The sequence below is a fragment of the Mustela erminea genome, chromosome 2, assembly GCF_009829155.1.
Source record: "Mustela erminea isolate mMusErm1 chromosome 2, mMusErm1.Pri, whole genome shotgun sequence".
NCBI classification, from domain to species: Eukaryota; Metazoa; Chordata; class Mammalia; order Carnivora; family Mustelidae; genus Mustela; species Mustela erminea.
Window position 1 is genome coordinate 160360209 of NC_045615.1, and position 15460 is coordinate 160375668.

At 40.0% G+C, this 15460-nt stretch overlaps 1 protein-coding gene across 1 annotated transcript; it reads left to right on the plus strand.

Annotated features, from left to right (window-relative positions):
- The first annotated feature begins 4468 nt into the window (after positions 1–4468).
- On the plus strand, positions 4469–12582 carry CXCL13 (C-X-C motif chemokine ligand 13). Its single transcript, XM_032334672.1, has 4 exons — positions 4469–4562; positions 6144–6276; positions 10607–10684; positions 10974–12582. Exons 1-4 carry the CDS (start codon positions 4499–4501, stop codon positions 11026–11028), a joined length of 330 nt encoding a protein of 109 aa, XP_032190563.1. The 5' UTR covers positions 4469–4498; the 3' UTR covers positions 11029–12582.
- Positions 12583–15460: the final 2878 nt, after the last annotated feature.

Sequence of the window (15460 nt, forward strand, 5' to 3'; positions counted from 1 at the left end):
ACTTAGAGTCAAAAGTACTGTATGGGACACGTAAAAATTTGTTAAGAGGGTAGATCTCATGTTGTATTCTTAGCACAATAAAATAAAATAAAATAAAAATTAAATAAAATAGAAAAAGGAAAAACTAATACATTTTTGTGTTTTCACAAAAGTAAAAAAAAAAAAAAAAAAAAATCTAACATTTATTGAGTGTTTGCCATTTGCCCAAACACTGGGAATGCAGAGCCCTTTCCTGGCACTGGGTTCCCTATAGAACTCTCTAAGAAGGTATTACAGTAATTAATGCTACTAATACATGAGGAGCCGAGCTCTTGAGGACCATAACAGGGCAAATAATTGCTGGAGGGGGATATAAACCTAGATGGTCTGATTTCAGAACCTGAGCTCTTACCTGCCAGCAATCTATTGGAAGCAAGTAGATACAGATTTTCAGCAGGTTGGAACATTTGTTAATGGAATGCAGTAAGTCTATTTTCTACTTGAGTTGCTTTTTAAATGGCATAACAGAAAATGTTCTCAATTTGGTCAAAGTGACCTTTGTCTTACCTTCTGTTTTATTACAAACTACTTAAAATTATAAGAATCTTATCCTTTGAACATTTTTAACTCTATGATAGGTCCTCTGTTCAATACCTATCGGCTAGCTGGATCGGTAGATACTTTGGCCAGTTTCGCCACCTCTCTGTTTGAGTGACATTTCACTTTTGATATCTTGAGAGAGAACATCTTTCCATTGATGTCCCTCTGCATCGAGCTGCCAGTGGGCACGTTTCTCTTGTACACGCTGACTAAGGGATCTGTGCATCATACCCTATGCAGATGACTTGGGCAAACATTTCTCTGAAGACAATTTTGAATATGCATGTGGTTCATGCTCTGCTACCAGTGGTTCTCAGACTTTAAGGTGCATTTAAATCACCTAGGAATCTTCCTAAAATGACCTGAGATCCTGCATTTTCAACAACCTCTCAGATGAAACTGATGGTGCTAGTCCCTACACCATGAGTACTGAGGTGCGCAAAAATAGTTTTTCTTGGATGTGGGGAGAAAACCTGGTCTATTTCCAAAGTCACAGGGAAAAACCCTCCCCATAATTTTCTCATTTTTCCTGTTTTTATATATCTGATCCTAAAAATCAGGTTATAAATCAAGTTGTGTGTTTTCATATTTTTTAAAGATTTTATTTATTGTTTGATTTGAGAGAAAGAGAACACACATGGTGGGGAGAGGGAGAGAGCAGAGGGAAAGGGGGAGGGGCGAAGGGCAGAAGGAGATGGGGGCAGGGAGCGGGGGAGGCAGGCTCCCTGAAGGAGCCCCACTCTGGGGGCTCATCCCAGGACCCTGGGATCGTAACCTGAGCCAAAGGCACACGCTAAACCAACTAAGCCAGCCAGGCACCCCATGTGTTTTTATGTTTTTAAACAAAGTTATCTATAAGAGTTATTTTAAAAATAAAATCAGCTTGGGCCCTAAATCCATCCATTCATTTTTTTTTTTCTTGAAATCAGACTCTGCAGTTTTTACCCCCGCTATAAAAGAGATCATGGGGAGTCATACTTGAAACTTCTAGCTACCAGAGAGCTGCCCAACCTCCAATTCTACCTTGGGGATGGCAGGGTTAAGACTCCTTTCGTCAGGATAAGCAAATCCAGAATTCAGGGCATTAAAAGGACCAAAAGCAAACTTTAGAATTGCTCTGGAATTAGCTCCTTGACCCAGTGGTCCTATGTTTAGCAAGAGCCGATGGAGGAATTTCCTATATTCACTCGGAGTCCTCTTTCGGGTACCTCTGCCACTATGCTCTTCCTGTTGTCATCAGCGTCACTCATTTTGCTCTAACAAGGAAATATACAGTACATATAGCAGAGGCAAATGTAAAACTGCTACACTTGGTTCCCAAGTTCAAATCGCACACGATGCAATGAATGAAACATAGAAATTGGCCATTTTCAAAAGAAACAAATTTCATTGCTTACGTACTAAATATAATTGGCCAGAATAATGTTATCCAGTCTAGGAATACATCAATAGAAAAATAGTCCCTAGGACAAAAGAGGCAATGGGCTTCCTCTAGTTGGCATTGGCAAAGCCTTACTTGGGGTACTACGGTGTTTAGATGTGTGTGTGCATGAGTTTGTGTGTATGTGTGTGTGAGTCAGCGAAAGTATGGGAGGGCAAAAAGGGAGCAGTCATGACTTAGGAGAAACAATGAAAAAGACCCAACAGATTTCAAAAAGATAAACCATATAGTGGTTTATCTTTTTGAAGATAAGAAATGGAAAGAAGAAGTTGAGAGAACTTCAACCTGCATTATAAGTTAAAGGACTTAGAGATATTTACCTTTGAGATGTGTACATGTGGGTTTTAGAGTGGAAATTAGTTAAGACCTTGTTGATGATGGATGGACAGATGGATAGTTAGATGGACAGATGGATGAATGGACAAACAGGCAGGTTATCTCTTGAATATATTATATGTGTCAGGCACTCTACCAAGAACTCTACATGTATTGTATGATTTCATTCTCCAAACAATTCTTTAAAGTTAGTATCATCCCCATGTGAAAACTGGTAAATATAAGGCACAGATAAATTAAGTGACCTGTCCAAAGTCAGTGACTGGGAGACTCCATAGTTCGTGCTTTTAACCTCTAACGAGAGAACCACGGAGTTCCACTGCTCAGATCGCCCTTAAAGAAATAACATGCTGGCCAGCCTTGAGAAATATAGTTAGCTGACAGCCTCCAGCTGTTAACGTCCCCGGGATCTGTTTGCACATTCTACCAGACACCATTCTGTTCCAGAGAAGTCGCAATGACTGAGCAGGGCAGGGGTGGTAGGGCCTGGATATTTCTGCCCATTTTGGGGCTCTTGTAATAGTCTTTTCTCAGGATATCTCCAATAGGTTGTCACAGACTTTGTGGGATCAGCACTGTAGGCTGAGGCTCTCCCTGCCCACCTGTGCACCCCCCCTATTTTATCTATGACAGGAGTCACTCCGAAAAGAAGTTTCTTTTACTCTAACATCATTTCAGCATCTGCTTCCTGAGGGACCCAACTAGCACTCACTGTGTCTTCAAATATTTGGGGTGCTATCATATGAAAGAGCATTTAGATTGTTTTCATATGGTGAAAAGGGGTTAAAGTAGGAGAAACCGACTGAACTATTAAGGAAGTAGCTTTCACAAATGCATGCGGAGAACCTTCTAACTAGATTGGTGTGGTGCAAACATTGGGATAGACTGCCTCAACACTGATGAGTTCAGTCACTGCAGTCATTGAGGCCAAGAGAACTGCTTATTGTAAGGCTGTGTGACATCACCACAACCCCCACCCCATACACCACAGAGCATCTGAGATGCTAAACATCTACAATGCTAAGTGAGTAGCAAAAATCAAATTGTTTAGGAAGCCACACCAGGAAGCCCAAACTTCTGATTTTTCAGTGGTTCAGTGGGTCTGGTTTCCTAAATCCACACCTGTACACTCCTAGGACAGCCCAGTGGTAGTCCAGGCCAGACCCCCATTACCCACGTCCCCTTCTCTCCTTCCTTCCTTTCCTCCTTCCTTCCTCTTCTTTCTTTCTTTCTTTCTTTCCAATCAGAGAGCTCCTAGCAAGGGAGCTAAGGCTATGGGCTCATTGTCCTCATGGTCTATTTTGCAGGATCAAAACCAAACTGCCCATATGCTTTGTTAAGCAAACTGTGATATTCTCTTTGGCGTCTGATGAAATTTCATGACACCCTCCACTAACACCTGGCTTTCACGCTCAAGAACCTGTATCCCAGAGACGGAAAGACCCTCTTCCTCAAAGCTGTTGCCCCCTTTCTTCATCAAGACACCGGCACACGAGTGAGGGGACACACACTTGCTCCTTCCCGGATTTCCATAATGGTCGAATTACATACATAATTACAGATTTCAGATAATAAAATAAAAGGTGTGAAATTCTGATAGGAAAACAGTAACCTAGTCAGCATGGGAATCTGTATATAAGGAGATACTTACCGAGCACCCGCCAAAGGCTAGATAGCCTCTCTTACAGGGCACAAGGGTGTGCTCGACAGGGTCCCTCATTTCCAGGAGCAGTATTCAATGTCATTGAGAAGCCTGCTGACCCTCCACTAAGAGAAGCAATCGAAGCCATGTTCCCAGATAGCGATCCTAAAGAGAATGCTGGGGAACCACCAGTCTGATGTCTTTTCCCTTTCTCTCCACCCCAAATTTCTGCAGTATCCCTACCAGTTACAGTCTGCATTTTCAAGAAATATTTCATTATAGTTATAGTGCTCTGAAGCCGATTCGTAAAATTTGCAAGGGGAGTTCAAAAAAAGCAAGCTCAGCAGTATTTGGGGACTTTTAAAAATGATGACACAGCTGACCTATTGGAGACAAAGACAGTGGGAGGGCTCTCACTGGCATAAATAAATAGGAGTCTCTGTGCTCAGAACCCACAGTTCAGACCCAGAGCTGAAGTCTGAACTCCACCTTGAGGCAGAATGATGTTCACCCTGGGATCTCTGCTGTTCATGCTACTGGTCTGCAGCCTCCCTCCTGTCCATGGTGAGAACTTTCACATACTTTGTTACTGTGCTTTGTGCAGAAATAGTCTTCAGCTGTTTCTTTCTTTGCAGTTAGAATATGGGGAGCGATAGGACTGGTCGGGGGTGGGGGGACTACTCAACTGCTCCTAAATTTCTAAAAGTAAGGTGCTTAGAGATTTAACTCTTAGAGGCTAGAAGCAGGTATGTCGTTAAGATTCTTAACCACAGACGGAGATACTGAAGTCCCGCGTCCATGTGGCTTCTACTTGGTTTGTCTATTCCTGGTCCTTTTCAGACTCAGCTCTAGTAACTAACTCTTCCCATGTACATCTTCTTTGCTCCGCCTTTCAATTCTACCCCTGCTGACTAAACCTTTTATAGGTTTAAAGATAATTGATCTCAACAGGTTGGTCTCCTACAGGGAATGTTTGGCATAATTTTATACGGCTAGCTCTGACGTGAACAATTGGAAGCACAACACGGGGACTGAAGTACATGCTTTCTGCAAAGAAGCAGACTTCCAAGTCCAAATGGGAAGACTATGTTTGTATAAGTAGATAAATACCTAGTTGAAGTGATAAGTTTTTATACAGCTGAAGAAAGCCGAAGCATGTGCAGAATGATATGCTCTGCCCAGGTGTAAAAAACAAATTTTGTTTTTAAAGTGCAAGGAATTGTTTTCCAGTTGTTATTTTCTTCACGTGCTATTTTTATTCTTCAAGACCTTCACCTCTCTCTTCCTCCATAAAGCTTTCCCATCGCCCTGCCAAGGTCCTCTGTTCTCATCATGCAGTTTGGATCTTGGGTGTGAAATACAACATTCTGTGACACCTTAGTCTTTGTTCATGGGTTTCCTCCACCAAATTATAAATGCCTTGATAGCCAGATCCCTTTTCTTTCAAATGCTTGTCAAACATGGTGGTAGCCACTGGATTTAAAGAAGGTAGAATTCATTAAAATACATGAAATAGATTACTTATAAAAGTATTTAGTATAAATCACTGGTGTTGTTGAATAAAAATAGTCTTGAATTTTAATTATTGGCCTTTGGTGGGTAATGATTTGCAACTGATACAGAGGACCTACATATTACACAAAAACAAAAGCTCTCTTCCATCGTATTTCTTTGGAGAGACAAGGGAGGAGGTGATTTGAGCATGATAAGAACCATCCTGTTACAGCTTATTATTGCTCTGGGGACACTGTAAGGAATTCATATCTTTGGTTTTTATGTGTTTGGAGTGAAGATCAGTTGACTTAACACTGTATTAATTATAACAGTGTTGTAAGTCCCCAGAGTGGTGGTTCTCAAATTTTATTATACAGACAATCACCTGAGCACCAATATAACACTATCGCAAATTTCAATAGGTGTTGTGTTTTTAGAAAGCTGATTTTATTTTATTTTTTGTTTAAGGTTTTGGTAGAAAATATTTGAAAATAAGCCAAGACAAGCAGAAATACACAAACCAAAAGCATCTGGGTGAAAGCGTTGACTTGAAATTTTTAAATCTTCAAATGTACCATATGAAAGATTAGTAATTAAATTCAAGTTATGCATTATATGCCAAGGGATTAAGATAACTGCTTGTGTTTCCAGGTGTTCTGGAGGCCTACAATACAAACTTAAAGTGTAAATGCATCCAAGAGACTTCGGCCTTTGTCCCGGTCAACCACATTGACAAGCTTCAGGTCTTCCCTCCTGGGAATGGGTGCCCAAACAAAGAAGTCATGTAAGTTGCAGGAGAAAAAGTTACCTGATTCTTTTCTCCCCATGAAAATCAGATCAAATGTTGCCATAGAGTATATTTTTAGTATCGTTGACATACAATGTTGCATTACTTTCAGGTATACAGCATAGTATTCTTATTCAAGAATCTCAAAGTGATTTACTTTGAGAGTTGCTTACAACTCTCAAGCTAATAATGAGACTCAGTAATATTTGTTAAATGTCTATTTTGCCTCAGCCCTGAGCTAAGTGCCTTATGCACATTCACTCATCTTATTCGTTTAAGAGCCCTATTAAGTTATGACTACTGTTATCACTCCTCTACGGATGCAGAAACGGAGGCTTAGGAAGGTTCACTGACTGCCCTGAGGCGTACCAGTGGAAAGAGAAAGAACCAGGACTCCACCCAGGTGTTTCCCCACCAAACCTCTTTTCTTTTCCACCAAATTCGAAGTGACTGCAAAAGCAGGCACTTTGCTCCCCAGAACTTAAAGAGCAAGAAAATAAGTATTCACAACAGTCCTTGGCCCGAACGTCTGTTTTTATGGAACTGTCCTTTAGCTTTAAGATCAACATAAAGAGTTAGGCTAAGGGGACAGTAGTGGCTGCAAGAAATTCAATAGGTATTTTCTTTTACTGAAGTGTCTTTTCTGTGACCCTTCCTTTTCAGTACATTTAGAGAAATCTGCTCATGCTTCTATCCTAGCATTTTCCAGAGCACATCAAATGAGAATTTACACATTCATGTGAAGCTCATAGTACAGTGTCTGGCACAGTAATAAATACAGTAGATGTTCAGTAAAAGTTAGCTGGGATTAATGTACATTGCTATGTTGAAATAATCAGGTTTGTGGTTCTCTCTCTCTCTTTCTTTCACTCCCACCAGAAAATAAGTTCTTTATAGACAGGGATCAGATTTGTTTCTGTACTCCCAAAGCTTTATCCCTTACCTGGCATAGAATAGAGGTACAACCGATGTTGGATTGCTACATTTAATATTTTAAATAGAGCTCATAGATCTTTTGTGTTTAATTACTTGAAACTTTGGTTTCTCCTTCTTCGATCTATCTTTATGAACCAAGCTCCCACAATACCTTGAAGTATTAGGTGCAGCCTCTTGCTCAGGGTATTCCTGACTTCATTTTCATTAGCAGCCCTTCCCTTGGACTTCTTTAGACTTTAGAAATGTTTGTTAGCAGCAACTTTTGTTTGTCGCACTTCGCTGTGTGCTTTGGGTTTGTCGCACTGGCTGGATTCAGCTTGTAAAAAGGAAATATGGGATATTAAAAATACGTACGAAAATCTTTCATTAAAAAGGCATTACACTTTCACTAATGTCTTCACCAATGAAGGTTCTAACTAAACCACAATTATTGTCCTCAAACTCAGAGAAGTCAGTAAGCACTGGGTGGTATATGCAACTGATGAATTGTTGAACCCCACATCTGAAGCTAATGACGTACTATATGTTGGCTTATTGAATTTAAGTAAAAAAAAACAAAAACACAAAACAAAAAAAACCCTTAGAGATGGCAAGTCTAGTCATGACCTACTGGGGAGCAGTTCCTCTGCCTGTGTAGAAAACTGAGACTCTCTCTCTCTCTCTCTCTTTTTAACTTTACTTTTTCAGTGCTCCAAGATTCATTGTTTATGCACCACACCCAGTGCTCCGCGAAATACGTGTGCTCCTTAATACTCACCACCAGGCTCACCTAACCCTCCACCTCCCACCCCTCCAAAACCCTCAGTTTCTTTCTCAGAGTCCACAGTCTCTCATGCTTCATCTCCTCCTCCAGTTTCCCCCAACTCCCTTCTCCTCTCCGTCTCCCCATGTCCTCAGTGTTATTCCTTATGCTCCACAAGCAGGTGAAACCATATGATAATTGACTCTCTCTGCTTGACTTATTTCACTCAGCATCATCTCCTCCAGCTTTGTTCATGTTGATACAAAAGTTGTGTATTCATCCCTTCTGATGGAGGCATAATATTCCATTATATTTATGGACCATATCTTCTTTATCCATTCATCTGTTAAAGAGCAGCATCTTGGCTCTTTCCACAGTTTGGCGACCGTGGTCATTGCTGCTATGAACATTGGTGTACAGATGGCCTTTCTTTTCACTATATCTGTATCTTTGGGGTAAATACCCAGTAGTGCAATTGCAGGGTCATAGGGTAGCTCTATTTTTAATGTTTAAAATTTTTATTTATTTTTTAATTTCTTTTCAGTGTTCCAGAATTCATTGTTTTTTTTTTGTATTAGATTTTTCTTTATTTTTTCAACAGATAGAGATCACAAGTAGGCAGAGAGGCAGGCAGAGAGAGAGATGGGGAGGCAGGCACCCTGCTGTGCAGAGAGTCTGATGTGGGGCTCAATCCCAGGATCCTGAGATCATGACCTGAGCTGAAGGCAGAGGCTTAACCCACTGAGCCACCTAGGCGCCCCGCAGAATTCATTGTTTATGTACCACATCCTTTAATTTCTTAAGGAATCTCCACACTGTTTTACAAAGTGGCTACACCAACTTGCATTCCCACCGACAGTATAAAAGGGTTCCTTTTTCTCCACATCCTCTCCAACACTTGTTGTTTCTCATCTTTTTAATTTTGGCCATTCTAACTGGTGTAAGGTGGTATCTCAATGTGATTTTGATTTGAATCTCCCTGATGGCTGATGATGATGAACATTTTTTCATGTGTCTGTCAGCCATTTGTATGTCTTCTTTGGAGAATTGTCTGTTCATATCTTCTGCCCATTTTTTGACATGATTATCTGTTTTATGTTTGTTGAGTTTGAGCAGTTCTGTATAGATCTTGGATATCAGCCCTTTGTCTGTAGTGTCATTTGCGAATATCTTCTTGCCTTGTGGGTTGCCTCTTTGTTTTGTTGACTGTTTCCTTTGCTGTGCAGAAGCTTTTGATCTTGATGAAGTCCCAAAAGTTTATTTTCGCTTTTATTTCCTCTGCCTTTGGAGACATGTCTTGAAAGAGGCTGCTGTGGCCAATGGCAAAGAGGTTACTGCCTATGTTCTCTCTTTTTTTAATTACATTTCCTCTACCATGAGTCATCTCTCACCTCTCAACCTGAGGAAGTCTTGCACCCTAATTTCTTCTTTGTCAACTTCAATCATTTTGAAGTGACAAGAATTTGATTTTATATCTTCTCCCCAAATTTCTTTGTTTCTGAATTTTAATCAGATATAGGAATAAAGCTGGAAATTATGAGAAATTCATAGCAATTGGGATAAAAATCCAGATGGTCAGAAATCTATTTTCCATCATGAACTCAAAAACCAAATCAGAAGGTTCTGCCCAAGAAGCCAACAGTCCTATGACCTCGGACCTCTCTAAGATTCATTTACAAGAGTAGTTTCAAAGCTAGATGGCTGGATCCTTGCTATCTGTTATTTCCTAACTAAGGTAAATGTGAAGAAATTGCTTTGTTCAAAGTCCACCCCAAGAGAGAGCTGAGTGTCCCAGTTTGCTGTCATCTGGGAACCTCATGTCTTCCAGCAAATGGAAAACATTTGACACTGCCCAGCATTTGATAACCATTCAGATCCTGCCCATGTAGAGTAGTGGCCATCTGATGGTGGGAAACATTCATTTGGATGCCGCTCTACCATTGCATTTGTTGTATAGTCTTAGACAAGTTATTTAAATTCCCTAAGCCTCAGGTTCCTCATCTGAATATAAGAACTAATAGTTCTCTAGCATAGGATTTGTGTGAACTTGAGGTAATTCATGCTATCTGCTGAGTATAGTGATTGACACATTACAAGGGCTCGATTGATACTAGCTAGTAATTATTATTGCCGCTTTTGCTGTTGTTGAATCTCTTAAAGCAGTGACAGCCTCACTAACTAGAGGTTCAACAAAATGCAGACATCACTCTCCCACATTAAATTTCATTGAATTTTTTACAAATAAAATTTTCTAAGAGAGTGTTTTATGGCGTTTATTTCGTTCTCCCAAGCTCAGTGGACAAATACATTTTAAAGGCATTGTGATATAGATTTCGAAGTGAGCCAACCTTGGGGTCATTTATTTGGTCCACCTCCAACTCATGGAGAGACTGTCAACAGAGCATTAACCCCTGACGCTTGAGAGTCTATAAACCTTATCTCTAGCTCCACTGGCTCATACACGACTTTTCTGCAGATGTTTCCCTTCTTCCTCAGACCTCACACTACAAATCACCTACTTCAGATCCGAAACTGCCCACCTCCAATTTCACTTCACCGAGGAATATTTTTATACCCAGTTCTCCTTAAGCACAGGATTGACTAAAGTGTAACACTGCTTGACTTTCATTTTTGTTTCTTTTTCCCTAGAGTTTGGAAGAAGAATAAGTCGGTCGTATGCTTGAACCCTCATTCCAAATGGACACAAAAATTAATAAAAATATTACAGTAAGTCAGGCATAACAAGAGTTTCCAGATTCCAATTTGTACAGAAGGGGTTCCTTTTAATGGGTAGTCAAAATGGAGACCATTTTAAATTTATGAGAAATTCTTAAGACAAATATTCATTCTTCATTATTATTACTTTTCAAATGGGTGAGATTGACTTATTTCAGTAGCTCAATAAACTTAATTGGAAGCCAGTATGTACAATATTCCTTGTTTGACATCTTTAAGGGAAAGCCAATTTCTAGTAAGTCTCTAAACATGACTCTCTTGTTTATTTTTTTAATTATAGAAGAAATGCTGCTTCAACTCGACCAGCTCCAGTGCTTAGAAGAAGGATGAAGTGATATCAATATCTGTACTAAGGACACCTGTATTCCTCCCTGAACCTGTTCTGGGTTTTAGTCTTGTATTTGGATGAATCTTTCCAAGAAAAGGAACATCCCCACATAAGCAAGCATGAGAGTATATGTAAAAATAACCCTAGAGCAGCTTATGGGGCCAAGTTGGGCTTTTTGAAAAATAAGGTACCCTGTATACTTGGGCTTTGCATTCTCATTCATCACAAAGGAAATTTCTTCGAGGATAGTTACTTAGTAATAAATCACATAGGTTTCTTTTAATAGTGTTATTAAAATAATAGCAATAGCAATAGTACTATTGCTTAGTGCTAAATTTTCCTAGAAAATAAGGTAATATGAGTTTAAATCTCAAGTCTAAACATGTGGCTTGAGTTAGGAAGGAAATGATGGAATTCATTTCAATCATTTTATACCGTAAGAAAAGCAGACTTCCATAAAAGACTTGAAACCTGCCTGAGAAACCCACGGAACTTTATGCGACAGAGGGCTCTCATAGTTGATATCTTCCATGTAAAAGCTCTGTATTGACAGAAATGGGTTCCTACTTTTAATAGTTCTTTTATAAGATTTACTGTCATATGCAAAAACTAATAACATTCAATGATCCCCAGACTTAAATTCATAGAATACTCAGGAAAAGCATTTAAAAGCTGGTGTTCAGATGTTCTCTCTTTTATACATTTGCTTTGACAAATACTTTTTACTCACATCTTTTGCATACTTTTATTTTCTTGCTCTCTGGTACCTGATTCTATAATGTTTCTTATTAATCTAATGCTTTTCAATAAACCTAAGTCAACATTTTACTTAATTATGAGCAACTCATTCTTAACAGAGCATTTGCTCAAATTTAGACATTCTCTGACTCATCACAATGAAAAGTAGGATTTCATCATACTGATTTTTATTTGTATGCTTGCCTTTTACAGATCTAAATTATGTGGCAGTGGGTGAGTGAAGCTGTTCCTAACATTAACACAGTGAGAAAATGCTTGACTATGAGAGTCTCTTTTCCTTGGTGTACTCATCATTATTTCTTCCAGAAATCTTCAAACTCAACAAAACCTATTTTCATAGTCCCATTATATTGATTCTTAAAATCTCCAATGTTTCCTTTGACAAAATTTTGCATGGGTTTGACAAACAGAAGAAGAAGGTCCTTAAATCTCCATCCTTCCCTTCCCTGGATGCAGCCTGACCCTCCTTGCAGGCTAAGCTCCACTCTCCTACTGTCCCTCAGTCCCCTTGACACATGAGGGGCCCCGTTCCAACACACCCAGGTTTGAAGCTGTATCTGGCTCCTGATTTCATTTTCTCTTTTTATTTTTTATTTATTTTTATTAAAAAGATTTCTTGGATGGAAGTAAAGAGAACCTATTCATCCTATATTTTCTGTTGTCTACAATTCAGTGTTTATTTCTTTATCGCACACACAAGGGATTATAAAATGCCATCAAAATCCTGGATTCCGGGGCGCCTGGGTGGCTCAGTGGGTTAAGCCGCTGCCTTCGGCTCAGGTCATGATCTCAGGGTCCTGGGATCGAGCCCCGCATCAGGCTCTCTGCTCAGCAGGGAGCCTGCTTCCTCCTCTCTCTCTCTCTGCCTGCCTCTCTGCCTACTTGTGATCTCTCTCTGTCAAATAAATAAATAAAATCTTAAAAAAAAAAATCCTGGATTCCAGCCTTTTTCAGATTTCTACTTCTAGAGGTCAGGAATCATGTCACTCTTTAGTTTTATTTTGGTCTTCTTTGAGAATGCAGCTAGATAAATATTTAAGATCTTCAAATAGGAAATATTACCATTTCACTGAAGAAAGGTACTATTATCTTGATATCCATTAAGAACCCTCATTTTATAGTGGTAGAATTTGTTAGTTACACGGGGGTTAAGTAACTTGCTCAAGGCCATACAGCTACTGACAAGCCAAAATTCAAACCCAGGCAGAGTTCACACTATTTTTTTTCAGTGCTCCAAGATGCGTTGTTTATGTACCACAGCCCAGGCTCCATGCAATACCTGCCCTCCTTAATACCCACCACCAAGCTCACCCCTCCCCCAATCCCATCCCCTCTAAAACCCTCAGTTTGTTTCTCAAAGTCCACGGTCTCTCATGGTTCGTCTCCCCTCCAGTTTCCCCCAATTCATCTTTCCTTTCCTTCTCCAAAGTTCATAGCAGCAATGTCCACAATTGCCAAACTGTGGAAAGAGCCAAGAGGCCCTTCAACAGACGAAGAGTTCACGCTTCTAATCACCACACTACGCTGACTCTCTATGGAGTAGACATCACCAGCCGCATTTTACAAAAGCAGAAGCTGAGGCAGTAAGACATTTACTTGCCCCAAATAATGTAACTAGTAAGATACAAAATCAGAATTCAAACCCAGGGCCTCCTGACTCCGTAGAAAATGGTCTTAATCATGACACTGTATTGCATAAAGTTCACTTGGCCCTAAATGTATTCCTTACCTCAGCCCTTTTGTCTACCCTCCCTTTCAGGGCCAGTTAAAGCTTGAGAAGGTTCAAGCTATTCCAGCGTTGAAAGGGCAACGTGAAGACAGTCGGCAAATGCAGGATGAGAAGCAAAACAACAGGGCCGGGGGTTCTGAAACTTGGTTTTCTTGCTACACAGGTACCTGCTTCTCAAAGTCACATGGCTTTAGAGGTAGTCAGCCTAATTTGGAGCAGGGAATCTTAATCCACGTTTAAATGCAGGATGACTTGTTGAGCCAGTTGGCGGAGTGTCTGAGGAAAAGTGATGTTTAGCTGATCTGAGTGGGTTTGGGTTCCGAAGGGGAGAAGAGTGGAACAGGAAGACGGACTTCAGGTAATTCAAGGCTACATACGTACAAATACACACATACAAATTAACTAAAATCCGAGGTAAAACAGAACTGAAGAGAAAACACAGGTAATGCTGACCAAAGCAGGATGTTCAACTCTGGGAAATGGAATGCAGGACCTAGACGGCCAAACTAGGCGGGGAGCTCTTAGCAATGGAATGCAGGGAGCCTCCAACAAAGTTGAGTTGAGCCTCAATTGCTCTGCTAACTCCTATCTGACCATAGAGGCCCAAGGAGGAAAGGATTGTTTCTCAAAGGTAATCCTATTCATGAGGGCCCCCCCCTTAGAAACCCATCTGATGCTAATTATCCCCCAAAGTTCCCACCTCCTAATACACTGGAGGGCAAACTTTCAACACATGAATTTTGGGGGAGATACAAACATTCAGTTCCCAAGCTCTGTTCTGTTCCTATAATTTTGCCTTTTCTAGAACATCATATAAATGGAATTATACAGTATGCAGCCTTTTTGCCTGGCTACTTTAACTTTGCATAAGATTTTAATAACACAATTCATCGTGTTATTGAATGCATCAATGGTTTATTTTTCATTGTTGCTGACTCCTATTCCATTGTATGGATACACCACAGGTGATTCATTCGCCAGTTGACGGACATTCGAGTTGTTTCCAGTTTCCGACTATTGTGACTCTAACTGTTTTCAACATTCACACACAAGTCTTTGTGGGAACATATGATTTTGTTTCTCTTGAGTAAATACCTAGTGAGATTGCTGGGTCATAAGGCAGATGCATATTTAACTTTATTAGAAGCTGCTAGACTGTTTTCCAAAGTGGCTCCACTACTTTGCTTTCCCACCAGCAATATATGAGAATTTCAGTTCACATCTTTGCCTGCACTTGTTATTATTAGTCTTTTAAACTTTAGATATTTTAGGAAATGTTTACTCTCTTGTGATCTTCATTTGTATGAAATGGCTAACGATGAGCAATTTTTAATGTGTGTATTCTAGATCCATACATTTAGATTAGGTACCTTACATGAAAGTCTTTCCCCATTGAGTTACACTGGCAAAATTATCAAAAAGAAACTGACTATGAATGTAGGTTTCTACTTCCAGACTTCTGTTTCATGATCTATATGTCTACCTTCATTCCAGTACCATATGGTCTTGATTAGCGGAGCTTAATAGTAAGTCTTAAAATTCAGTAGCAGGACTCTTCCTACTTTGTTCTTTTTCAAAACTATTTTGAACCCATATCCTTTGCTGTTCCATATGAATTTTAGAATCACTTTGTCAGGGTGCCTAGGTGCTCAGTTGGTTAAGCAACTGCCTTCTGCTGAAGTCATGCTCCCAGAGTCGCTGGACTGAATCCTACATCAGGCTCCCAGCTCCGTGGGGAGTCTGCTTCTCCCTTTGACCTTCTACCCTCTCATGCTCTCTCTCTCTCTCTGTCTCTCTCAAATAAATAAATAAAACCTTAAAAAAAAAAAAAAAGAAGAATCACCTCGTCACCTTTCTACCTCCCCCCCCAAATGATTTTGACTGGGATCGTATTGAGTCTTATAGATCACATTGGAGAGAATTTGCATCTTAATGATACTAAGTCTTCTAG

Bases quoted from the DNA above. Each gene is read 5' to 3' on its own strand.
- CXCL13 (XM_032334672.1), top strand. From the start codon at position 4,499: ATGATGTTCACCCTGGGATCTCTGCTGTTCATGCTACTGGTCTGCAGC. The intron at 4,563-6,143 runs GTGAGAACTTTC...TTGTGTTTCCAG, and splicing joins CAGCCTCCCTCCTGTCCATG to GTGTTCTGGAGGCCTACAAT. The intron at 10,685-10,973 runs GTAAGTCAGGCA...TTTTAATTATAG, and splicing joins AAATTAATAAAAATATTACA to AAGAAATGCTGCTTCAACTC.